General features: G+C 36.2%; 2 protein-coding genes across 9 annotated transcripts; one reads left to right on the top strand and one right to left on the bottom strand.

The window, feature by feature from the left end:
* Nucleotides 1-14: 14 nt before the first annotated feature.
* LOC107711335 (alpha-tubulin N-acetyltransferase 1-like) lies at nt 15-14,118 on the top strand. Of its 7 annotated transcripts, none has more exons than XM_016516316.1 (12): nt 15-233; nt 3,268-3,328; nt 3,427-3,518; nt 3,696-3,753; nt 3,842-3,955; nt 4,864-4,965; nt 5,402-5,447; nt 6,845-6,890; nt 7,286-7,360; nt 8,674-8,878; nt 11,769-11,872; nt 13,606-14,118. In XM_016516316.1, the coding sequence occupies exons 1-12, from the start codon at nt 142-144 to the stop codon at nt 13,865-13,867; spliced, it is 1,257 nt and encodes a 418-aa protein (XP_016371802.1). In that variant the 5' UTR covers nt 15-141; the 3' UTR covers nt 13,868-14,118. The 7 variants fall into 7 exon arrangements, with proteins under 7 accessions (XP_016371802.1, XP_016371800.1, XP_016371801.1 ...); XM_016516314.1 differs by lacking the exon at nt 6,845-6,890 and adding an exon at nt 11,970-12,072; XM_016516315.1 differs by lacking the exon at nt 6,845-6,890 and adding an exon at nt 11,991-12,072.
* On the bottom strand, nt 13,929-25,367 carry LOC107711337 (regulator of G-protein signaling 18-like). 2 transcript variants are annotated; one of them, XM_016516321.1, is made up of 6 exons: nt 25,294-25,367; nt 24,299-24,798; nt 22,590-22,651; nt 22,267-22,397; nt 16,942-17,108; nt 13,929-15,736 (listed from the first exon to the last, which is right to left on the bottom strand). In XM_016516321.1, the coding sequence occupies exons 2-6, from the start codon at nt 24,752-24,754 to the stop codon at nt 15,566-15,568; spliced, it is 987 nt and encodes a 328-aa protein (XP_016371807.1). In that variant the 5' UTR covers nt 24,755-24,798; nt 25,294-25,367; the 3' UTR covers nt 13,929-15,565. The 2 variants fall into 2 exon arrangements, with proteins under 2 accessions (XP_016371807.1, XP_016371808.1); XM_016516322.1 differs by having other exon boundaries at nt 24,299-24,758; nt 25,294-25,360.

Raw genomic sequence — 25,367 nt, forward strand, 5'->3', positions numbered from 1 at the left:
AGATCTGTGGCACTGATGGGGGACTGGTGCTTTAACTAAATCAAGTGCAGCGAGAATCGATTGGCGCTGTGATACATGCATCTGAATCTGCAGCAGGGCATTAGTAGTGTATTGTCTTAAGATTCCAGATCTGTCCTTACAATGGATTTCCCTTTCGACCTAAACGCGCTTTTCCCCGAGAGAATTACTGTGCTGGACAACAATTTGAGTGCAGGTCGGAAAGCGCATGGGAGGTACTGTATGCTTTAATGTGTGCTGCTGGGAGAGATGGGTGTAATCTGTGTGCATCGTGCCCTGCTTTCGTCTTGTAACAGTGGTTGACACTGTTGTCGTGCATTGTGCTAGCAGTGGGGGGTTTAGGATGTTGTTTTATTAGGCTAAATGTTGCATTTGGTCCAGGTCATCTTTTTCCTGTAATGATAAGCCCATTGCTGTATGGAGACGGATGAGGATGCAAATGCGGCCCTGAGTAAAAACAAATCTGACATGAGTCTGATTTAATCTGCCATTGGTTTAATCTGAACGATGCTGATTCAGCAAGACAGCCACAGACTTGACTGTAATCACACAATAAGAAATCTCACCCTGCTATAGATAGATTGATTATAACAAGAATTTTCTAATAGATAAACATTTTATAATGGATAAACATTTTCTTTAAATTTAATATAAATCAATATTATGATAATAATACAATAAAAATATTTTAAGAATACATTTGATTTGTAATGCGTTTTTCTTATACTTAAAACGCTACATTGCATTACAAAGAATCAAATAATACATTATATATAAATAACAATAATAGTTAAATATTCTAAACTTTACTGAAAAGATGTGTTTGAGCAGTTTCTTAAATCAATCAAGTGAAGGGGCATTTCTAATAGAAGCAGGTTATGAATTGCATATTTTTTGAGCAATGCAAGAAAAAGCCATTCCTCCCATAGATAGATTTATTGATAACATGAAGGAATTTGTGGTGCGTTTTCAGCATATATAAGCAACACTGTACAGCATACATTCCAATAAATACAAAAATGATAGATTTTAAATAAATTTTATAATTCACCAAAATTTTTTTTTATTTAACCAGTATTTTGAGTATTCAATTTGCCAACATTACAATGAAATAAAAATTTACAATAAAATTATTGTATAATTTACAATTTAAATGAAATTAAAATTACATTTACATTTAATCATTTAGCAGACGCTTTTATCCAAAACGACTTACAAATTATAGGACAATAGAATCAATCAAAACTAACAAAAAAAGCAACAATATGTAAGTGCTGTGACAAGTCCCATTTAAAGTTGCATATTGATTCGAATTGAATCAGATGCTCTTTAGAAGTTTCCCAACCTTTTGGACACGAGGCTGAATCCAGCTCTTATTCATAGCTTCTGATTGACACTATCCGTTCCACCTTAAAAGACGCACGCTTCCGTGTCAGTTAGCTTCTTATTCACTCTCAACTAGGGACCGTGCGGCTTTTTCTCTTTTTCATGCTTTTTAAGAGATTATGTTGCTTTTGTGTCTATTTTCAGAACAAAAGAATAATAAACTATTTTGAAACGCAAATAACACTGCTATATTAGCAAAAATGGACTGTAAAAATATAAGGTCACATAAAATATAATTACAGTGTTTTTTCATTATTGAAGAGATTATGCCAGCTACAGCTTGGATCCAGCCTCTTATGAAGACTTCAGATGACCCAACACCTTTGAGTAGATGACACCTACCTCTGCAAGGACTCCAGAACATCAAACATGGATGATTATACAAAATGATCATGCTATCATTGTTTTAAAGTGCACACTAATTTTGCTTAAATTCATACATATTTGTAAATACTGTAATTTGTACTACCTTAAAAACTGTAGGCCTACTTTCTGGATCCAAACTGTAGCTGGCATAATCTCTAGTCACCTCGGGATATTGAAATTTGTAATAATTTTTGAATTATTATTTTTTAATTAATGAATAAGAGAAAAATCACACGGTCCCTAAGTAGAGCTGATGACATGTTCAATAATTAAAAAATACTGTAATTATATTTTATGTGCCTTCATATTTTTACAGTCCATTTTTGCTTATAAAGCATTGTTATTTGCGTCTCAAAATAGTTTATTATTAGTTTATTTTGAAAATAGACACAAAAGCAACACAATCCCTTAAAAAAGCATGAAAAAGAGAAAAAGCTGCACGGTCCCTTAACTGAGCGAAGCTAACTGACGTGGAAGCATCACGTCTTTTAAGGTGGAACGGAAAGCCTCCATCAGAAGCTGCGAATAAGAAGCTGGATTCAGCCTCGTCACACGGTCCCTAAGTAGAGCTGATGACATGTTCAATAATTTAAAAATACTGTATACTGCCTTCATATTTTTACAGTCCATTTTTGCTTATAAAGCATTGTTATTTGCGTCTCAAAATAGTTTATTATTAGTTTATTTTGAAAATAGACACAAAAGCAACACAATCCCTTAAAAAAGCATGAAAAAGAGAAAAAGCTGCATGGTCCCTTAACTGAGCGAAGCTAACTGACGTGGAAGCATCACGTCTTTTAAGGTGGAATGGAAAGCCTCCATCAGAAGCTGCGAATAAGAAGCTGGATTCAGCCTCGTCTTTTGGACTCCAAGGCTCTCTTTTTTCCAAGATAATATTCAAAGGCCCTCATATCTAAGCTAATATCTCATATATAAACTCAAAAATAATAAAATGTCAATTTAATGTTGTATCTACATTGATACATTTTTTTGTATCAACATTTTAATTAAGATTATATTAATATAACTACTTTCTGGGGCCCCCTGGAAGTTGCAGATGCCCCGCGGTCCCCTGGTGGAGAACCATTGCTCTACCTACCCTTGGAACAAATCATGATTCACAACTGTGACGTAACAACACCCTATTGGCTATTTAAAAAAATAGGACAAGCCATTTGATATGTCCCACACAAATGTTTTAATATGTAATATGTCAACACAGGACAAAAACTCCTTTCGTCAAAGATTTCATGGGGTCTTTACATGTATATTTCATTATATCAGCCATTGACCACCTTGATATCAGCGTCAGCTATTGAAAAACCTGTTAAAATGTATAGCACAGCTATATATGATTCCCACTTGTAAACCAAACAGTTATGCATTGTAAATGTGTACGCATCCGTTATGACTTGCATAACTGGAATCATATGCAAATTCACATTTTTACATCTTCTGTGTGTGAGATTCCTAACATACCTGGTTTTTGTTCTCCAGACCAGATCCTCTTCTTCAGATCAGCACAGTTATAGATGAGCTGGGCAAAGCCTCCTCTAAGGTAATAATGACTGTCTTTTGTCTTGTTTTGAGCTTGCAGATGTCATTCACTGTCAGTTTCAGCCTGTCATCATGTCATGTGTGTGTGTAACTCCTCAGGCCCAGCAGCTGCCTGCTCCTATAACCAGTGCAGCAAAGCTCCAGGCCAACAGACACCATCTCTACCTCCTGAAAGATGGAGAACAGAACGGGTTCGCTCGCTTTCTCTATCCCTCCCCGCAGCCTATCCTTCAGATTTAATCTATTTACATGTCAATACAGCTGGCCTCTCTCTTTCCTGTTTTTCCATTTCCATTACATATAAACACATCCTCATCTGCTGTTAATAACAATCTTTGACGCCCTCTTCCTGTCTTTTGCTTTACCAGCGGGAGGGGTGTTATTTTGGGGTTTCTGAAGGTTGGCTACAAGAAGCTGTTTTTACTTGTAAGTGTTTGCTCATTATTGAGTTGGTAATTACATCTTTTTAAACTTGATGCATCAGTGGTTTATAGTATGTTGTAATTGCATCCAGGACCAACGGGGGGCGCATTTGGAGACCGAGCCATTGTGTGTGCTGGATTTCTATGTGACAGAGACACTGCAGAGACATGGCTACGGGCTCGAGCTCTTCGACTTCATGCTGAAAGTGAGTGTCTGTCAGCGGCCTAAATGTATTAAAGGACTAGTTTACAGAAAAATCCTGTCATTTTACCTTCCCTCGTTTCAGTCCAAACCATGTGACTCTCCTGCTTGCGTGGAACACAAAAGGAGATGTTTCAAAGAATGTTCATGCTGCTTTTTTTTTACCATACAATAAAAACAAGCAACAAAAAGCATCAATGAAGTATCATGAAAGTGGTCGATATAATTCATTCTCTTTATTCCAAGTCTGAAAATCTGAACAAACTGAAATGTAATTCTTTATTCCCAGATCATTTCCCCCTTCACCATTAAAACTCATTTGCAAGTGCACATATTCAAACGTGCCCCATCAAGACCAGGTTGGACGTCAACGATGCTGAACAGCATTGCTTTTTGTGTTTCAACCTTGCTGAATGCTATACGGCAAGGTTGAATTTTCAGAAGTGCAAAAAAGATTTGCGCACTATGGTGAAGGGTAAGATTTTTGTTAAAACACTTGCATTTTATTCAGATTTCCATTGAATAACCTAATTTAAAACGAGAGTATATTTTGGGGTATTTCTCAGACAAAGATGTTGTATACATAGAATATAGCGCATTAGTTGTATGGACTGCTTTTCTGCTGTTTTTTGGAGTTTTTGCTTGTGTGGAAAAGAGCAGCAGGAACATTTTTCCAAATATCAATTTTTGTGATTTCCGGAAAAAAAAAAAAAATTTGTGACAGTTTGGGAACAACATGAGAGTGAGTAAATGATGACAGAATTTTCATCTTTGGGTGAGCTATTCCTTTTTAATATGTTCACTTGAGAGAATGGTGTAAGGACCCAGTGGTATTTGCTACTAAGTACAGAGTCCTGCTTGTTTTTGTGACTCATGGTTTCCTGTCCTGAACATAACATTCTGATTGAACAGCACAAACGGGTGGAGCCTGAACAGATGGCGTACGATAGACCTTCTCCTAAATTCCTGTCATTTCTAGAAAAGCACTATGATCTCAAGAACAGTGTGCCTCAGGTATGATCTCGCTTTTAAAGTGAAAGTGCTGCATGGTGCAAAACAATCACAGCCAATCAGAGCATGTTTGGTTTTCTGTGGAGTGAGATTTTTGGGCCAGTGAGATTTTAAAAGCTTATTCCTTTACAGTTAATTGAGTCACACCTGGTTAGGAGAACACGATGTTACTCTTCTCAGAAATGCAAACTGTAATTGAAACAAACTAGATTACACTACTTGATGAAAACGACTTCATCAGATACTATAATAACATGTTATGTCTTGGGTGTAAATCCTGATATGGATTATGTGCATGACGTGTGAGCGTTTTTATTTGCACACAATACAGACTTCATACAATAGTGTTTTCCTCATAAAAGTAGGTGTGTAAATGACCGTTGCAAAACTTGATTGTTATGATGTAATTGTCTAATTTCTTCACAATTGTTCCTCTCAGGTGAATAACTTTGTGGTGTTCAGTGGATTCTTCCAGAGTAGATCAGGTAATGCCTGACTGCATCACTGTTCTTCTGTGGGTTTGGAATGTTGTTCTGGATCTGTGCCAGTGTTCTGTGAGTCGTTCTCTCAGGGCAACCTCCCATTCTCCTCATTATAGTACGTGCAAGGCAGCACTGTATTGAAATTCCTCCTCTTTTTATTTTTCTTTTCTTCCTTAAATTTCTCCAAGTAATTCAGCTCGAACCACTTAACGTACAGAGTCCATTTAAGCTACACCTGACAGTGACAAGGAAATACTGGCCATAAATATTTCTTTTGGCCATGAAACTGTATTTTGCATTATTTTAATCCTTGCTGTTATTGTTAACTAAAAAAATATTTAAAAAATATTTTTTTCATTAATTGAAATGAATCTGAAAATAAAATAAAATATAAATATTAGATGGAAATCTTAAAAGTAAAAGTTTAAGCAAATTTTGAAGTACAAAAATTGCTGCAACTAAAACTGAACTAAATATCAAATATCAAATAAATGAATTAAAATTAAGCAAATATTAATTAATAATAAATAATAAAATTAATTCAATATAAAAAAAAACGAATAAAAATGTCAAAAGCACAAACAATTAGTAAAACTTCAAACTAAACTAAAATCAAAAAATATAAGCTAATTGAAAATATGAATTATACTATAATAACATATAATAATACTTAAAAGTAATTAATTAAAAATATTTTATTTATTTAAATCATATGACAGTGGGATTATTTAGTTGTGATTCCCTGCATGTTGGTGGCAAACACTGTAGTTGTACAACTAATCTATGTCTCTCTGTAAAACTGCTATTGTCACAGAAAAAGTTATTATTATTTTTTCTTTCATCTTGATGGCTTCGGTTTGAGATAAAACTTTTATTTTATTTCAGAGAGGATCACCGATTTCACTTACATGACTCAGGGCTAGGTTATCATTCTTGTTCCATATATAGTTATCAGCCAACTGGTGAGTAACTTTAGATTGAAATGTAATGCAGAAAAAAAGTCCAGAACCTAGTAGTTTCTCTAAAACATTAGCAATATTCTTTTGCTGCCTTGCAATCAAATTACATTTTAGAAGATGCCACAATTAATTGAAGAAAAGTCTGTCTTTGTTGTGCTCATAGCTGTCTTTTGGTTCTTTTATTGTTTCATATTTTTAGTGCTTCTATATTTAAATCAAGTGTATTTCCTGATCTAAATCATGACCTGTTATTTTGTTTTCTATAAAATGTCATCTTTGTACCTGGCAAAAACATTTCCAATGCATTTATTTATGTTTATAAATGACTTACCGAGCCCAGATTTGGGCTGTTTATAGTTGATAGCTATACCCTACACTGGGTTTACCATGCAAACAACTCAAGACACTTATTGTTCAAGTGCTTTTGTCTCATCTACCAAGGAACACCTCCCTCCCCTTCGACGGATCAGGGGATGTATGGATTTTTGTAAGGACATTGAATATCTATTGTTCCCCTCCCCTACCCCACCGTCACCCGGCTTCCACCTTACTTATCACTCCTTTATTGTATACTCAAGTCCACTCATTATAGACTCTTCCTTTGCACTCAAACAGACCCCCATAACCTCTGCCCATATCAATCAGTCCCAACAACTCCCTTGCTGTTCCCCTTTAAAATCCAATTATAGATAAGTGCTATATGTTTTCCCCAAAGTGCAGTGGAATGATAATCGATATATGCATTATGCCCATGGATATTTATGGACATGAATATCTGTGAAGAATGCAGTGTGTGCTGTTTAACTGCTTGCTGAACTCCAGACTTATCCTCTACCTGTTGTTTCCATTGGCTCTTTCTGACCACACTGCTCTTTTTTACAGTGGTCCAACTGAGAAAAGTTCACCCAAAAAAGCCAGAGGGAGAGATCAAACCGTATTCACTAATGGAAAGAGAAGGTGGGTTACTCATAGGCTCCGTGTGTCGGATATTAACCGGTTGGCACAATACAGACCCTAGTAGCTGACATTAACACCAACTAGCTGAATACTGACATTATCCAGCCGCTGTAATAAATAGTTTCAGCTGGAAACAGGCCTCCCATTATTCATTAAATGTCTTGATTTGGTCCATCAGTTACTTTAGAGTTCTTAGGAAAGAGCTTTTTTCAGTCATCACAGGCATTTTGCAAGGAGCAAGTACTCTCACTCCTAATTTAGACATTTTAGGGTTGTAATCAGGGGACTGTGAGTATCTACATCCATGTCTCAATCCAGTCACCATGTATACAGGTAACAAGGTGGAACAAAAAAATCTGTTCTTATTCAGAGCTGGTGTCATTCTTCAAAATACTGGAATGCCATTTTAACGGTTCATGTGGAAGTGATTCAGATTCCTGAACAAATGACTATTACGAGGTGGTTCTATTTACTGATTCAGAAGCAGATAGGACAGTTGATGTAGTCTGATTGTCTAACAAATGATTCTAAGGGATCAGTTATTTTTTGTGAGTTAAAAACCAAAAAGCAAACTAGTATAATCAGATTCCTGAACAAATGACTATTACAAGGTGGTTCTTTTTAGTGATTCAGAGGCATACAGTACAACCAATGAAGTCTGAATGTCGAATAAATGATTGTAATGAGTCCTTTTTTATTGAATTCAAAACATATAACTAGTGTAGTCTGACTCCTGAATGAATGACTCGTATGAACCAGAACATACAGTTCAACCAGTGTTGTCTGATTCCTGAATGAATAACTTTTATGAACCAGTTATGAATCAGAAACATATAGTGTAACCTGTGTAGTCTGATTACCAAACAAATGGCTTTTATGAGCCAGTTATATTTTTAGCCAATCAAAAACATACAACACAATCAGTATAGTCTGATTCCTGAACAAATTCTTTTTAGAGAATCAAAAACGTACAGCACAAACAGTGTTGTCTGATTTTTGAACAAATTATTCGAATGAGTTCTGTTTAGGAAATTACAAACATACAATTTCACCAGTGTAGTCCAATTGAACAAATGACTCTTATGCATCAGCTATGAATCAAAAACATACAGCACAACCCAGTGTAGTCTGATTTCTGAACAAATGATTGTAATGAGCCAGTAATTTATAGTGAGGCAATGGAATTGCATTTCACTTTTTCACATATCTATTCCTTAAAAGTACCAAAAGAATCATAAGTGGAACTGTTAAGGAATCAGTAAGAGGAATCATAATTCATAAATCTTTATGATTCCACTTCCTCTCTTCCGCAGTGGTTCAGGAGGAGCAGAGGGTTCTCCCCTGGCCGTTCGTTCACCCCGCGGGTCCCCCCCACTCTCCCCCTCTGCTTCCGTCATCTCCGCAATCCCGTTCGCTCAGTGTGGGATCCTCCCCCAGCCGTGCCCTGCTCCGCCCCGCCGCGGCCCCCCGGACCCCCTTCTCCCAGCTCAACGACAGCTGCAGGGCAAAACGCACCAGGTGCATCTCAAACACACCTCACGGCCAGTTGCAACATACTTAAGTCTAAATCCAGTACTTTGCTTGCAAATATTTACATCGCATCCTCTTAGCTTTTTCCATCTGGGGCTTATTTTGGAGGCTGAGAGCATTTGCTCTGTGGGAATGAATGTGAAGAGACACTAAGGTCGTTCATGTTCACTATGAGCCACTTCCTGTGTTAGATGAGTGCATGGTCGACTTGGCGGCAGGAATGTGAATTCAGCTCATTAGTGCATCATTAGTGTATCACTGTGTACTGCATAAAGGTCAGATACGCAGTCTGTTTATTCTTCTAACACGTAAGCGGCCTTGACCACTTTCTTTTGGAGAATCGCTAAACATTTCTCCTCCCCTCTTCTCTCTTTCTTCTTCTCCTCCTTTCATCTCTGATTATGACATGCTCGTTTTATGCATTGACTTCCCCAATTATGACACGCTCATTTTGTTGTCGAACCCCTCACTTTATTTGATGAGTTTCAACTATTGTTTCCTTTTAACCACATGCTTTCTCTCTTTTTCTCATTCTCTCATTCCACGCTAGCTCTTTAAATAGATCTAGGCTCAGCTTTCATTGACCCTCAGTCTTTAACTTCATTGTCTTAAACTTCTTAGCTAGTTCCAATTAAAGGAATAGTTCACCCAGAAATGAAAATTTGCTAAAAATCTACTAACCCTCAGGCCATCCAAGATGTAGATGAATTTGTTTCTTCATGGGAACAGATTTGGAGAAAATTAGCATTACATAACTTGCTCACCAATGGGTCCTTTGCTCAGTGAATGGGTGCCGTCAGAATGAGATTCCAAACAGCTGATAAAAACATCTCCTGTCCATCAATTAACATCTTGTCAAGTGAAAAAGCGTTTGTGTTTGTAAGGAACAAATCCATCAAGATGTTTTTAACTGAACTTTTAACTGCATTCGGCTAAAATACGAGTCCTCTCTCCATGGTATTTCATAATATTCATGTTTTTATCAGCTGTTTGGACTCTCATTCTGACGGCACCCATTCACTGCAGAGTATCCATTGGTGAGCAAGTGATGCAATGATAAATTTCCCCAAATCTGCTCTGATGAAGAAGCAAATTCATCTATATCTTAGATGGCCTGAGGATGAGTAAATTTTCAGAAAATTTTTTATTTTTGGGTAAACTATTCTTTTAAAAAGTGAAAACTGATGTCATTCTTTACTCACACTTTTGATAATTTTTCTGTGGAACTCAAAATGAGAATTTTGAAGAATCTTCAGAAGAATGGTGTGAAGATTTTGTAGAATTCTATTTGTATTCCACAGCTAAAATAACAGCCTGTGAGTGGAAAGCAGCTTGATAAAGTCATAACAGAATTTTTCATTGTTTGACTGAACTCAAATTTTCTGATTTTGCTTTCTGCCTTGTGAGTGTATGAATGATACGATTGCCTGTGAAATTATTTGATAATACACATTTGTAATTAAATTAGAATCTCTTTTGGTCTTTTCCATACCCTTTCCAGTAAGGAGTGTTTTAGATAATAGAATAGAGTTTTTTTACTGATCAATTTACTATAGTGTTAACCCTCAACTGTCAAACATCCTCTGTCCTGAGCAGCAAGTAATAAAAGTTGCCACTGAAAAACTGATAGGTGGTATTATTTAATCACTTGTCAATTAATTAATTTGTCATATAACAGATTACTCTAACAGAACATAAGGGATATGAGATGTTATGTATTAGATTCTACACTTAATGGTCCGGAGCTCCTCAGGACCTTGGTTTCATTTTTAAGTCCAGATTTATGTCTTGGCCTTAGGGCTTCGCTCCTGACAAGTGGTTGACTGATAGGACTTATCAATGTCAGAGAATGCTATATGGAAAAATATGTACTGTGCAAACGTTTGGGGGAAGCAAGATTTAAAAAATGTTTTTTAAAGAATCTCTTATGCTCACAAAGGTTAAAAATACAGGAAAAACAGGAATATTGTGAAATATTATTACAACTTAAATGAGTAGTTTTTTAATTTGAATATATTTTTAAATGTAATGTATTGCTGTGATCAAAGCTGAATTTTCAGCATCATTACACCAGTCTTCAGTGTCACATGATCCTTCAGAAATCAGTATAATATGCTGATTTGCTGCTCAAGTAACATTTCTCATTATTATCAATGCTGAAGACCGTTGTGCTGATTAATATTTTTGTGGAAACCTTGATACATTTTTCTTAGGATTCTTTGATAAATAGAAGGTTCAAAAGAACAGCATTTATATAAAATAAAAATATTTTGTAACATTATAAGTTAACGGCCACTTTTGATCAATATAATGTTTGCTTGCTGAATATATGGATTTCTTTTTGCTTTCTTTATTTTTTAAATGATTTTATACTGTAGTTAACAAGATGAACTAAACTCATCTAGAAACCCGTCTGAAGTACGTGTGTTCACTGAAAAGGTTAAAGTACAAAATGGCTCAGAATAAATGGTTCTGAGAAACGCTTGCCACTTGCTTTGATATTTAAAGTCCTAAAATATCAGCCATTGCATTTGACTGCAACTCTGATGTCCAAAAATAAAACCAGACATTAAGTTGCAACATTACACCATACTAGTTTTTTAATCTGTCATGAGATTAAAAATCCTCTGTCACATTACACAATCATTGCCTGTGACCTCTTTCACTGCAATTTGTTTTCATACAATGTTGAGTTTTGAATTTGCGTTTGCAGTTATGTTTAATTACGTTTTTATTTGTTCCTTTTTTCTGTCACATTAATTTTTTTATTGTTCCATTTATTTCATTTTTTCATTTATTTCTCCATTTTCACTCTCCTCCCCTCCCTTCTCCTCGTCCCTCTATTGCTGTTGTTTGTCCATTTCCTCATATCCTGTAGCCATCAGGGTCTGGTTGCCAGGAGCAACTTCTACAGTCGCCATATCAACAGCCGAAACCTCGGGCAATTATTGGTGGAAGAGCAGAACCCCTTGAAGCTTCCAGGTAATGCACCATTTGAACCGCAATCAACCATTTACCACGGCACAACGTGAATCGTTACGATGGTCCTCAGGAAACCACATTAGTAAACCATTAGTAGCTGTCGTGTGTGCTTCCTCAGGGCTGAAAGCAGAGCTCAGTGAGAGAGTGTGTGACACAAGGGCAAACGCAGATGCAGAGGAACACAAACACACTTCAGAAAGGTCGGGCTTTTCTCACATAACCTTTGTGAGAGTCAGTATTGTTTACATGTGAATTGGAAGTGAATACTGACGAAAACACCAGGGATTGAGAGCGAGGTAATGATTAGGCCTCCACAGAATCAACGCCTACAGAATTCCACAGAAAGCACCGGCGATTTCTGCTGAATTTGTTTGTTAATGAGGTTTGCTACGCCAAGTATCACTTTTATTATAGCTCATACTGAGGGTTAGGATTTGAGCAAACCATTAACCCAGAGTATGCAAATTTGCTGCGTTAATTTGTCCCATACTATCATGTTTTTTAATGTTTTTTTTTTTGGAGGACAGAAATCCTGAAGGTCTCTGACAAAGCTTTGTGAAAAAGAAGTGCATTTAATTGCATTGATTGTGCACTTGTCGTGTACTTCAGATCTTAAAAGTATATTTTAATGTAGTTTTACTTGCAGATAGTATGATATCAATGAAATAAAAGGTAGCTTAAGTGCCCTTAAAGAGAGTACACTTTCATGACTATATTTCTTAACACACTTAAGTACACTAAAATATACTTTGTAATAATGTCAAATTTAAAGTATTACTTTTAAAGTATGTTTTATATCATTATTTATTTAATAATCTTTTGTCATGCTTAAAAAATACTTATTTTGATGTGTTGACTAAAGCATGTCCAGTATTTTATAATTGTAACTTTTTTTATGATTTTAACTTTACTTTGTTATTCGATATTAGATTTAATGTTAATATATTTTAATTGCACCAAATTGCAATGTCATTACAAATATATTTATCTACATACAAGTTTCTGTAGAAATGACATTAAAGTATATTTAATTTACCATAAATGTTTGTCAGTACATTCCGCATTACACTTTAACCATATTTCAAAAACAATAGAATTATGAAATGACATATATTTACTTCTGTCCTAATTAAGTCGATCAAAAATGCACTCAAAGTTCAGATAATTGCATTTAATAAAATTGAATAAATGTAAACTATAATGCATTTTCATGTTAATTGCACTTAATAGGCAATTAAGTGTTGGAAAACACAACGTTCAGTTTGCACTCAAGTATATTCCTGATGTAAACATTGACTTCTTAAGCTTTTTTAATGTGTTTCAGTTCACCAAAAAACTAAATAAATAAAAAAAATTGAAACCTGGCTTATTCAATATTTGGTTTAATATGATAATGCTTTCAGCTGCAACTAAGAGTCTAGTCTAGTATCCTCAGATCAGTTTAACACTCGTCATTTTAACCATGCCATTTTGCGTATTTTCTTTTACAAACAGTGCAAAGAATGTCACAAAAGTGTGTGTGTTCTGTGCGGGCCTAGTTACGACAGGACATACAGTATGTGCATGTTCCTACTTTATAATTTTCTTTCTTTTTGTTGTGATACAAGTTTGGTTTCACTTCTGCTTCTCTTCTCAGCCTTGGCCTTGTACATCATTCACTTGAAATGATCTTCTCTGCTGCTTAATGTGCTTCTTTCTCTCCATCTTTCATTGTTTTTTATCTTCTTTTCCAGACCGCATCCTCAAGGCCAGGTTGTGTCCCTTCCGACACGTGCCGCCCCCAAGAAAGATCATGTTCAGGAGCAGACCTCTATAACAGCCCTGGAACGCAGAGAAGAGCTGCAGACCAAAGTGTCACAGAACAGAGAAGAGGGCTGGAGGAAAGGTGGAGCGGCTGCGATGGAGAGGGGCGGATGGTCCTGGACGGTTGGGGAGAGCCGCTGTATGGCCCAGTGGGTCCGACAGAAACAGGAGTATCGCAGCACACGGCCCTGATGACAGAAGATGTTAAGAACAGAAATGAACTGTTGGACATCGCAAAGAAGTGAGAATAATAAAGGGAGAGAAAGAACTTTTATTAAACCACAAAAGTGAAAAAGACCTTTAATGAAAAAAACATCAAGCAGCTATTTGTAACTTTTTTTTTATCAGTCCTATTTATAAATGTGTCAGCTATTCATTTTATGGCTTGTGCTTTTATAATCACAATGTTTTATAATGTTCTCCAAAAACCGGTCAATGCAAAAGTACAGACTTTTTTGTGAAAATTAAATTAAATGGTTAAACATTTGTTCTGCTCGATTCATTTATACCGCTGCTCTCAAACAACATAAATACTTTGACAGTCAAACTGATGCTCATTCTTATACACTGATCACATAATTCCATGATTCCCTTAAGGAAATCCTTTATATTATACTCAAACAGATTAAACCAAGGACATTAGTGCATGCGGTTCTTAGTAGCATGTCTACAGTAATAATACATGTACCGTCTGTCAGTCACAGCAGACATCATCAACAGACACTAAAATACAAACACATCACAAAGTTTTTTGCTATGTGCATTCATCTGGAATATACATTTGAAAAATGTTCCCTCTCAGATGTTCAAGTTGACATTTTTGTGATCTGCTCTTTTTAAGATGTTCTTAATTTGTCTAATAATAAGAATAAGTGCTCTTCAGGTAATTTTCTCTTTAACTGAAGCCTTGGAAATGTACGTGTGCTCACTGGGATGGTATTAGTGCTGGTGTCAAGCCAGTTTGCTCAAGCAGGTTCCCGTTCAGTGTCTGCATTTCAAACCTGTCAACTTGTGACATTTCCCTGCAACACGCTCTACAGAGTGTCACTTAAGTATGTGTGACATTTAGTGAATTCTAGTTACCTAAAAACAACCAAAAACCCTTTTTAATAACATGGGTTCATATTATTTCGATTTAAAAAAGGGCCAAACTCAGTGATAGACCTTTGATTTCAATGTCTACAGTCACATTTTCTTCAAATGAATGACGAGTACAGCTTTAATATGCAATCTGTGATCATAAAATCATAATATGCTAATGCACAGGGTTTAAAATGTCTCAAACATTTTAAACTCAATCTGGCCGTCTGATCTCAAGCCTACGAGGAAGTTTTTAACTTTTATTTAAAGTACTTGTGTTCATATTGCTTATTTAGATGACAGTCTATTTTAATTTTGTCTTGGTGAGAGCTTGAGGTTTTGTTTGAATATATTATAGAATTATTTATTGGAAAGTAAATTCGAGGAATGAGTCATTAGTGCTGCTCCTCTGTAACCACACATACAGTTGGAGTCAAAGAATGGTCTGACCCTAATGAGTGCTCCGGCCTTTCACTGAACAGCCCATTCTTGCCAGACATGTTTTTCCCTTTGTTGACTGTTAACAAGCCATTTAGTCCAGTGATATCGTTTCAGTGTAGCAAATAAAAAAGCCCATATCAAACGTAAAATGTCAGCACTTCTTTCCCCTTTAGACACTATGCATTCAAATTCAATACAATCGCATCATCTCTGCTCGTCTGTTTCACTTTTTTTCACTAAAACGTTCTTCAGTAGTTAAGATGATTTTTTTTCATCACAGAGACAAGTTTGCGGTCTCCACTGTCCAGGCATGATGTCTGTTCAGTTTTTAGGATGACTCCCCTTTCAGACATTTTGCCCATTCTTGTTCTAATATGAATCCCTCAGTAGTGTGAGGTAGATCTCCGACTGGAGGAAGCGGGGGTAACAGTCCATTTCCAGGAGGCAGTAGATGCGTCTTTGAGCATGTGAGAGGGAAGTGTGAGAGGGGCCTTTGAGGAGCTCTAGGGTCAGTTCTCTCGTCTTGCTGTCCAGGTTCACCTAAAAGTGGCAGAAATGAAATTTATAGTTCACAAATATTCGCACAAAAATGATATACTGAAAGATATCCCAAATGATCTTTGCTTTTATAACAGACAATGCGATTGTGAGTGACTGTCAAGCCCCCAACAAGGCAAAAAAATTGTTACTATTATAGTATACAAAAATGTTATATATTTAAGCCTTCTAAAGTGATATGACAGATTTGTGTGAGGAAATGACCAAAATTTACTTTGCTTTATTATTTTATGCACTGGGAATATCAAGTGCCAAAAATGCCACCCCCCCAAAAAAGAATTATACAAAAATTCAGTATTTATTTTTAAGTCTTATGATAGATGAAAGATGATAGATTTGTGTGAGGAATTTACTTTGCTTTTATAATAGGCACAAGGACAATCAAGCTCCACAAAAAAAATGCTAAAATAAAAATACATGAATGAATAAATAAATAAATTTTAAAAAATTAAATGTATTTTTTTTTTTTATAAAAACTGTTCTATATATATTTAAGTCTTCTGAAGTCATATGAAAGATTTGTGCGAGGAAAGGACCAACATTTACTTTACTTTTATAATACACACTGGGACTATCAAGCTCCAAAAAAAAAAAAAAAAAAATTATTACATAAAAAAGTGCTTTTTTTCTAAGACTTCTGAAGTCATACGATTGATTGGTGTGAGGAATTTACTTTGCTTCTATAATAGTCACTAGGACTCCAGTGACTGAAGCTCCAAAAAATAAATAAATAATTTAATTAATTAATAAAATAAAATTTAAAACAAATTATATTCTAACAATGTTCTATACTTCTTTAAGTCTTCTGTAGTCATATGACAGATTTGTGTGAGGAAAGGACCACAATTTATTTAGCTTTTATAATATGCACTGGGACTATCAAGCTCTAAAAATGACCCAAAATGTATTTACTTTTTTTTTTATTCTATTACGTTATATATACCATATATATATATATATATATATATAGATATATATATATAATATATACCAAAATTTAAAGCCTAAGTTTACCATTTCTGTGGCATTATTGAAATGTGCAAAAATTAATTAAGTTGTCAGATGTTCAGCAGCCCCAGTCCCCATTTATTTTTTATTGTATGAGAAAAAGCAGCTTGAACATTGTGGAGGCAATATTTTCAATGCTGTAAACAGACAAACATACAGCCAAATTTGGCTAAATCTACCTCTCTGGGAGCACCTGGCTGGATGTAAGTCTCAGTAATCATTTTTGCCCGTCTCTGCAGGCTGAATTTGTTGGACGACTGTCTGTACTGCTCACAGGCCGAGTAGAACTGCAGGTTTTCCTCACTGAACTCGGATCGCAGGAACGCTTCAAACACTGTGACTCCCACTGAAAGGCAGGTGAGAAGAGAAAGAACCTTAATGAACTTTGGGGGGGAAAAAACAGCTATTTCTGTTTACAAATGGGGGGGTAGAGGCTCAGATGACGCATTCACATGCATGTTCTGCCATACACCCACACACGTTAAACATAACACTCACCACAAAAATCAGGAAAGAAAAAAAGCTTTGGATATCTTGAGGGTTTATCTCACACCACATACCTTCCTTCCCTCTGATTTTCTCGAAAACCCTTAAACTACGGGTTGCGACACTCTGAAGTGAGAAAATAGAAGCAGGACGGGGGGCAGGGCTCTGGACTTACAACATACTGCTGTTCCCACATTTCAACCAGTCCAGACACCAACACACACCCACCACACAATTCACAAAAAGATCCAAATGTGAAATTAAATGTCACTAGCTTGACCCTAGGGCTGGGCGATATGGGCAAAAATTCATATCTCTGTATTTTTTGGCCGATTTGCGATATACAGTATAGATCTCGGTATTTTCATTTTTATATTTGGATTTTAAAAAATCTGTATTTAATATATATATATATATATATTTCAGTTACCGCCCAATGTTGTGCAACAAAACAATACATATTAAAGGCTATGAAAACAAATAAAGTGAATGTAACCATGTAAGCCTTTATATTATGTGCAAAAAAGGGTTAAAATCACATTTCATTCTAACATTGTAACATTGCAGTCTAAAAACAAAAATAAGGCTTTTAAAGCTGAAGTTAACTTCACTAAACTAAAAATGAAAATAAATGAGAACAAAAGCACAGAGTTGTGTTAGGCTATTTTGATTACCCCATTACAGTCACTTTACAGCCAGTGCTATCATAAAAATACACTTACTTGTAGGTTTAAAATTCTACGCGTCATTATTGCGCTCCTATTTAATTGAGCTCTGTCTGTTTGACACGCATGCGCACGGCGGCGCTCGTTCACTGAAGTCTGTGACCGAATACTGAAATGTTGGTACCGTGACAACACTAACAGTTGTGTTAGGCTATTTTGATTATTACATCACAGTCACTTTACAGTCAGTGTTATCATAAAAATAGACTTACTTGTAGGTTTAAAATTCTACATGTCACATTTATTGTCCAGCTACAAATATTTCAGCGAAATGTATATTTTAGTCAGAATTATTGCGCTCCTATTTAATTGAGCTCTGTCTGTTTGGCGCGCATGCGTGCGGCGGCGCTCGTTCACTGAAGTGAAGTTTAGCAGAAAATCCCAGAAGGCTCATGCACTTCTGACAGAAAAATGGAAATATTTCCATGGCTTTCTAACATTTACAGATGGAGAATATACCTGTGAAATGTAAGTTATGCATTCAGGAAGACTCAAACACATTAAACAGAGCGAGTAGCCGTGTCTCTGTCAGCGGCACACGCTGCCTTTCTGTCAGAGCAGACGGGCCGAGCCGCTTAAACTAATATGCGAAATGAAACTATAAAATGATGTCTTACCAGTTTTTAAAGGCCTTAATATGAAGCTTGTCACATGTTTAGAACAAATTGGACGCAGCCTTTCTGTCAGAGCATATGACGGGCCGAGCCGCTTAAACTAATATGCGAAACTATAAACTATGTCTTACCAGTTTTTAAAGCTTGTCACATGTTTAGAACTGATTGGATTATGCACTTTCTCCGCAGCAGCTCAGTCTGTGTCCTCCGCTATATTTTCAGATGCGCTCGCATCAAACTACTGTATATCGATATAAACGGTATTGCCTCATATCGAATCGCTTATAAAGAAAATATCGATATATCGTACAAACTCGATATACCGCCCAGCCCTACATTGACCCTATGTGTTGGCATAAATAAATAAGGCACAAAAATATTGAACTTGAATTTAAAATGTAGTTTGAAAATATGAAATAAAATATGGTATTATGGTATATGGTAAATATGGTAAATAATGCAAAGCTTAAAAAGGTCAGTTTATAGTTAGATAAACATTTTCCATAAAATTCATAAAGTATTTGTTTGATCTCCCCCCCAATATTATAAGGGTTGAATGGTTGAGGCAATCAGTCAACACTATAATTTTTGTAATAACTGCAAACATTGAACGAGATTATGTATTTCCCACCAAGATGTAGAAATAGTCCAAAGGATGTTACTTATTGGGTGTCACAGTTTAAGAAATGTTGTAATGTGGAAAATTCATGTGGTAATATCAATTCACTACATTCTGAATCTTGTGGGTTTTGGTTAATACAAATAAATAAATTCAGCAATAAACTGAATATCAATTAAACAGATTATATCAAAATTATGATACTGTATCATTTAAATAGTTGGATTCGGTCCAAACCTCAGAGGTATGACAGCCCTAAAATTTAGCTTAAAAAAAAATGTAATAGATCTCTCGCTCTCTTTGAACAACATGGGATTTATGTCTTTATTTTTATTAAACAATACCCTATTCAAGGAAAACACCTATTATGTGTGCATGTAGAGTATACGTTTCCAAAATAGCAGTGACACAGAATGGACTGAACACAGAAATGGATCCTCACTCCATATTATACTCTGACCAAACAGTCTCAGCTGTAACTGCAAACTGTTCAACAGCTGTTTGAGAGATGGAAATGACCAGATGCTGTTAATCATTAAGTCTCATTAATAAAAATGAAAATCACTGGAACCATGACGTCAGGTATCAAGCGTAACCGTATCTGCTATTAGTCCAATGTTTACACATCACAAGCTGCACTAATAATAAAAGTTTCTTAGAAGTTATGTGTTGTTTAGACAGACTCTAAGAGAAGTTTGTCATGTACTGTATTTCATTCTCACATTTGAGGTCAGCAATAATTATCAGTGGTGCTTTCTAAGGCAACTATTGTTACCATATACAGTAAGTACTAACCGATACTGCAAATCATGCGGTTTGCTGCTACTTTTCTAAAAAAATCCAACTAGCAATTTTTTGCCTGGTGGATAATGAACCTTCCACTCAAGGGACTCGAATCATATCTATAGACCTTGTGGTTGGAGTCTTTTTCACCCTGACAGCCACTCACAAAAGCCTGGCATCATGCGACAAACTTTTCATAGACAAGCCCCACTCACATTTCCTTCTGAAAATGTAAAAATCTCAGTGGTTTCATCTGTGCAATAACACATCTGGGCTCTCAGCCTCCCGGGGAAAAGCTCATTATTCCGTGATCTAGCTTCTTCATATCGTTTCATGTTGTTTGGGAATTCTCCGGAAACTCGTGCCTGAAGCTACACATGAAAAAGGTTCCTCAATGTTAAGAGGAAGCAGTTTCAAGGGTGTTTCAATGATGTAATAGATGGGTTTCATTACTGAACCACAGAATTATACTGAACACACACCAAGCTGACCTACACTACCGCTCCAAAGTTGCATTTATTTGATCTTTATGATACTGTATCATTTAAATAGTTGGATTCGGTCCAAACCTCAGATGTATGACAGCCCTAAAATTTAGCTTTAAAAAAATGTAATAGATCTCTCGCTCTCTTTGAACAACATGGGATTTATGTCTTTATTTTTATTAAACAATACCCTATTCAAGGAAAACACCTATTATGTGTGCATGTAGAGTATAAGTTTCCAAAATAGCAGTGACACAGAATGGACTGAACACAGAAATGGATCCTCACTCCATATTATACTCTGACCAAACAGTCTCAGCTGTAACTGCAAACTGTTCAACAGCTGTTTGAGAGATGGAAATGACCAGATGCTGTTAATCATTAAGTCTCATTAATAAAAATGAAAATCACTGGAACCATGACGTCAGGTATCAAGCGTAACCGTATCTGCTATTAGTCCAATGTTTACACATCACAAGCTGCACTAATAATAAAAGTTTCTTAGAAGTTATGTGTTGTTTAGACAGACTCTAAGAGAAGTTTGTCATGTACTGTATTTCATTCTCACATTTGAGGTCAGCAATAATTATCAGTGGTGCTTTCTAAGGCAACTATTGTTACCATATACAGTAAGTACTAACCGATACTGCAAATCATGCGGTTTGCTGCTACTTTTCTAAAAAAATCCAACTAGCAATTTTTTGCCTGGTGGATAATGAACCTTCCACTCAAGGGACTCGAATCATATCTATAGACCTTGTGGTTGGAGTCTTTTTCACCCTGACAGCCACTCACAAAAGCCTGGCATCATGCGACAAACTTTTCATAGACAAGCCCCACTCACATTTCCTTCTGAAAATGTAAAAATCTCAGTGGTTTCATCTGTGCAATAACACATCTGGGCTCTCAGCCTCCCGGGGAAAAGCTCATTATTCCGTGATCTAGCTTCTTCATATCGTTTCATGTTGTTTGGGAATTCTCCGGAAACTCGTGCCTGAAGCTACACATGAAAAAGGTTCCTCAATGTTAAGAGGAAGCAGTTTCAAGGGTGTTTCAATGATGTAATAGATGGGTTTCATTACTGAACCACAGAATTATACTGAACACACACCAAGCTGACCTACACTACCGCTCCAAAGTTGCATTTATTTGATCTAAAGTACAGTAAATCTATTGTGAAATATTATTACAATTCAAAATAACAGTTTTCTATTTGAATCCCTGTTCAAATGTATTTTATTCCTGTGATGCAAAGCTGAATTTCCAGCATCATTACTCCAGTCTTCAGTGTCACATGATCCTTCAGAAATCATTCCAATATGCTGCTGCTCATGAAACATTTCTTATTATTATTAATGCATGATGAATAGAACGTTCAAAAGAACAGCATTTATTTGAAAAAGAAATCCTTTTCATTGTATTATAACATTATATTGGTCTTTCCTGTAACTTTTGATCAATTTAATGCATGCTTGCGGAATAAAAATATTCTTTTTTTTCAAACCCCCCTCCCATACTTTTGAACTGTAGTGTATATTATAATGCTACATGATCCAGTATGGATATTAGGCAGGATATGGTCCTCTCTGCATGTATCATTTTCATTAAAACAACATTTCAAGCATGGATGGGCAGTCGGCCACAAATATCTCAATTTCCAAGAACAGCTTTCCAGGTCAAAGTTAGAAGAACAACAGCTTTGACCCATGTGACGCTACGGTGTCTCACAAGCGTCCTTTGACCAGCTGCCTGGCGACTCGAGCACTTTAAAACCGAACGACTAAGTGCTCACCTCTGCTTTCCAGCAAAGCATCAAGGGACTTGGCCCAACTTTCCATCTCCTCCCTGCTGAGTTGAGCTCTGCCGTGGCCCACCTGACTCCACTGCCTGAGGAAAGGCATTTGAGAACGCTTCTCTTTAGTGCTGAGAGAAACAAAAGAGGGTGAGAGGATACATGACAAAGATAGCCAGAATAAAATGTGTGGAATCAATAACAGTGGGCCAAAATAAAGGGCTGGGAAGGGCCAGTTTTGCAAGTGGCAGGCAGAGAATAGGCCAAAAGTGAAACGGAGATGAATATGTGGCTTGATTGTTTGCCGAGGTGTTTGATTTTACCTGGTTATGTTCTCTCTGTGCTCTGCACTTGTCAAATTCGAATGCGAGGACTGCGGTGAACCCTTTGTGTGGAAAAAAAAATAAGAGGTCACTGATATGCATAACACTGTCATGATGATCTGACTTGATTCAAGACTTTAAGGAAGTATAATTTAAACAAATGTTCCATGACTTGTTCAATGTCATGAAGGTCTTGCGTCATGGAAAGCATTCTCACAAAGCCAGATCTATCGGATGCCAAAATATTTCAAAGAATGAACATTTTTGCTCCACAGTATCTCTCCGTGATATCTTGCCACAATATTGTAGATTTTTTTTTTAAAAACACACATTTGCATCAATAGTGTGATTCCCTCATACAACACCAGAACATTCAGTTCCCCTTTCAGAGCTTGCTTCTCCTTTTACTGTTTGGACAAAGCAACATTATATCTCAACTTAAACTGATTCAAAGTGAGCTTGACTACTTCTGAAATACAATTGCATTCATGTCTTTGACTTCGTCACACTTGGCTTGTGAATTCTGAATAAGCAGTGCTGTATCCTGGAGCTGAAGCCCTGCTGCTCCTGATATATGTGAAATACATCTTGTACCGTACAAAACGTTCAACAATAAAGATGGCTTGGTGGCCCAGGGCCAGTGTGAGAAAGTTTCAGACCAGTTAAAGGAACTGTTCTGCCATATCAGTCCAGTGATTACATTTTTAAATGATCTTCTATTTATCGGTTTCTGTAATGTTTAAAGTACCATTGTTTTCCCCCAAATTCTGCAGACTTAAATGAGGTAATATTATCCAGCTGTCTGACAAATAAAAGCTTTTGTGATTGTCTTGGCCTCAGTTAGAATAGATGGACAATGATAAATGAATCAGTGAGGTCTTGCACTCTATGCCATAATTTTCCATAAGTACTTATGAATATAGCTGTAATGGATTTACACTACGGTAGTGAAATTTCCAGCTATTGTTGCAAATTACAAACATAAGACCATTTGTTGTAAATATTTTTGAAACAAAAAAATACTATATTATAAAATATAAATATTAAAAAATATAATAACACCGCTGTTCAAAATTTGAAGTCTAAGATTTTCTTTTTTGAAGAAATTAATTTTACTCGGCAAGGACACATTAAATAGATCAAAAGTGACAGCAAATGTATAATTTTACAAAATATTTATATTTCAAATAAATGCTGTTCTTTCGAACTTTCTATTAATCAAAAATGTAAAAAATTGCCATGTTTCCACAAAAATGTGACGCAGCACAACTGTTAAGTAATGTTTATAATAAGAAATCATGTGACACTGAAGACTGGAGTAATGATGCTGAAAATTCAGCTTTGATCACAGGAATAAATTACATTTTATAATATATCAAAAAAGAAAAGAATATTTAACAGTATTACTATTTTTACTGTACTTTTGATCAGATGAATGCAGCCTTGGTGAGCTTGAGACAAAAACGTTAAAAACATTTATACCAACCGCAAACTTTTGAACGGTAGTGTTTGTTGTTAAAAACACATTAAAAAATGCTATATTTGGAAAAATGTATATATAAAAAAACACTTCAACTGGACCAGAAGAAAAAACTTAAATGAGTCCTGATGAAATTCACATTGTCAATATGTGAGCTGAAATGTGCAATTAATATTAAGGATTGTTTTATAAACATTAATTATACTCTAAAGAAAGTCTCCAAACTTACCTGTCCAAACAAACTTTTAAGATGTAATTTAGCAGCTGTCAGTTTGGCCCGAGCTTGCTTTCGGTGATAGAGGGGAGGTTTTGGGGAGACAGGCATATGGCCGGATTTCAGTGTGGATGATGGGGAGTGGTGCTGGGCTTCACACTTTCCCACACTCTCAAAGCTGCCTTTGGCATTGCCAGTGAGCTGGCTGTCACTGTACGCTTTAAAGCTCTCATTAAGATTCGTCACTTTCAGTAAACCAGAGTCCTTCTCCAAGTCAACCAGATTTTCCATACTAATGCTGTGATCTCTTTTAAGCTCCCCCTTTCCAGCACTCCCTGACTTTGCATCTGGGGTGCAAGGATAGGATGCTGAGGCTCCATCTGGCCCATCCTCCAAGGTCCCATCTCGATCTCCCCAGGGCAGGCAGTCCATCTCCAACAACGCACCCTCCGAACTGAACTTACGCATCATTATGCTGGATTTTGAAAGAAAGAAAGATACAGAAAATGACAGGCCTAAAGAAAGAACAACAGAACAGACAAAAAGAATTACATTAAATATACATACATGCATACAGTGTCTAACTTATCTCTATCTAACATCACTGAAATAGAGATAAGCTGCTTTAGATAGATAGATAGATAGATAGAGCAAAATTTCTTAACACATTCCCAAAGTTTTGCTTCAAAGTAACAGTGTTTGTTGTTGACTACTTGGCTTGTTAACCTAGTTAAAGGGTTAAAATATAACCCAAGTTATGCTTTACATTTGTAACAAACGAGTCCATTCAAGCCAAACAGACTCGAGACGCTTCATGACCGCACTGACAGAAAGAGACGCGACACGACGCGTCAAACCAGAAAGCTCCCGTTATCACCATCTACACTGCAAGCGAATTCGTTTATTTTAATAGGAGAGCGTCAGTTTGTCGCGTCGCGTCGCAGCGTGTAAACAAACCAACGTGAAATCTGAGCACTTGAATATGGTGCACATATGTCATAAAAACATACCTTATTTTAGATCCTTTTCATGACAAATCCTTGATCGTGTCTTCTATCCGAGCGATTCGGAGTCGGTTCGTGTT

This window comes from Sinocyclocheilus rhinocerous, unplaced genomic scaffold, assembly GCF_001515625.1.
Source record: "Sinocyclocheilus rhinocerous isolate Xijiao unplaced genomic scaffold, SAMN03320098_v1.1 scaffold86, whole genome shotgun sequence".
Taxonomy (NCBI): domain Eukaryota; kingdom Metazoa; phylum Chordata; class Actinopteri; order Cypriniformes; family Cyprinidae; genus Sinocyclocheilus; species Sinocyclocheilus rhinocerous.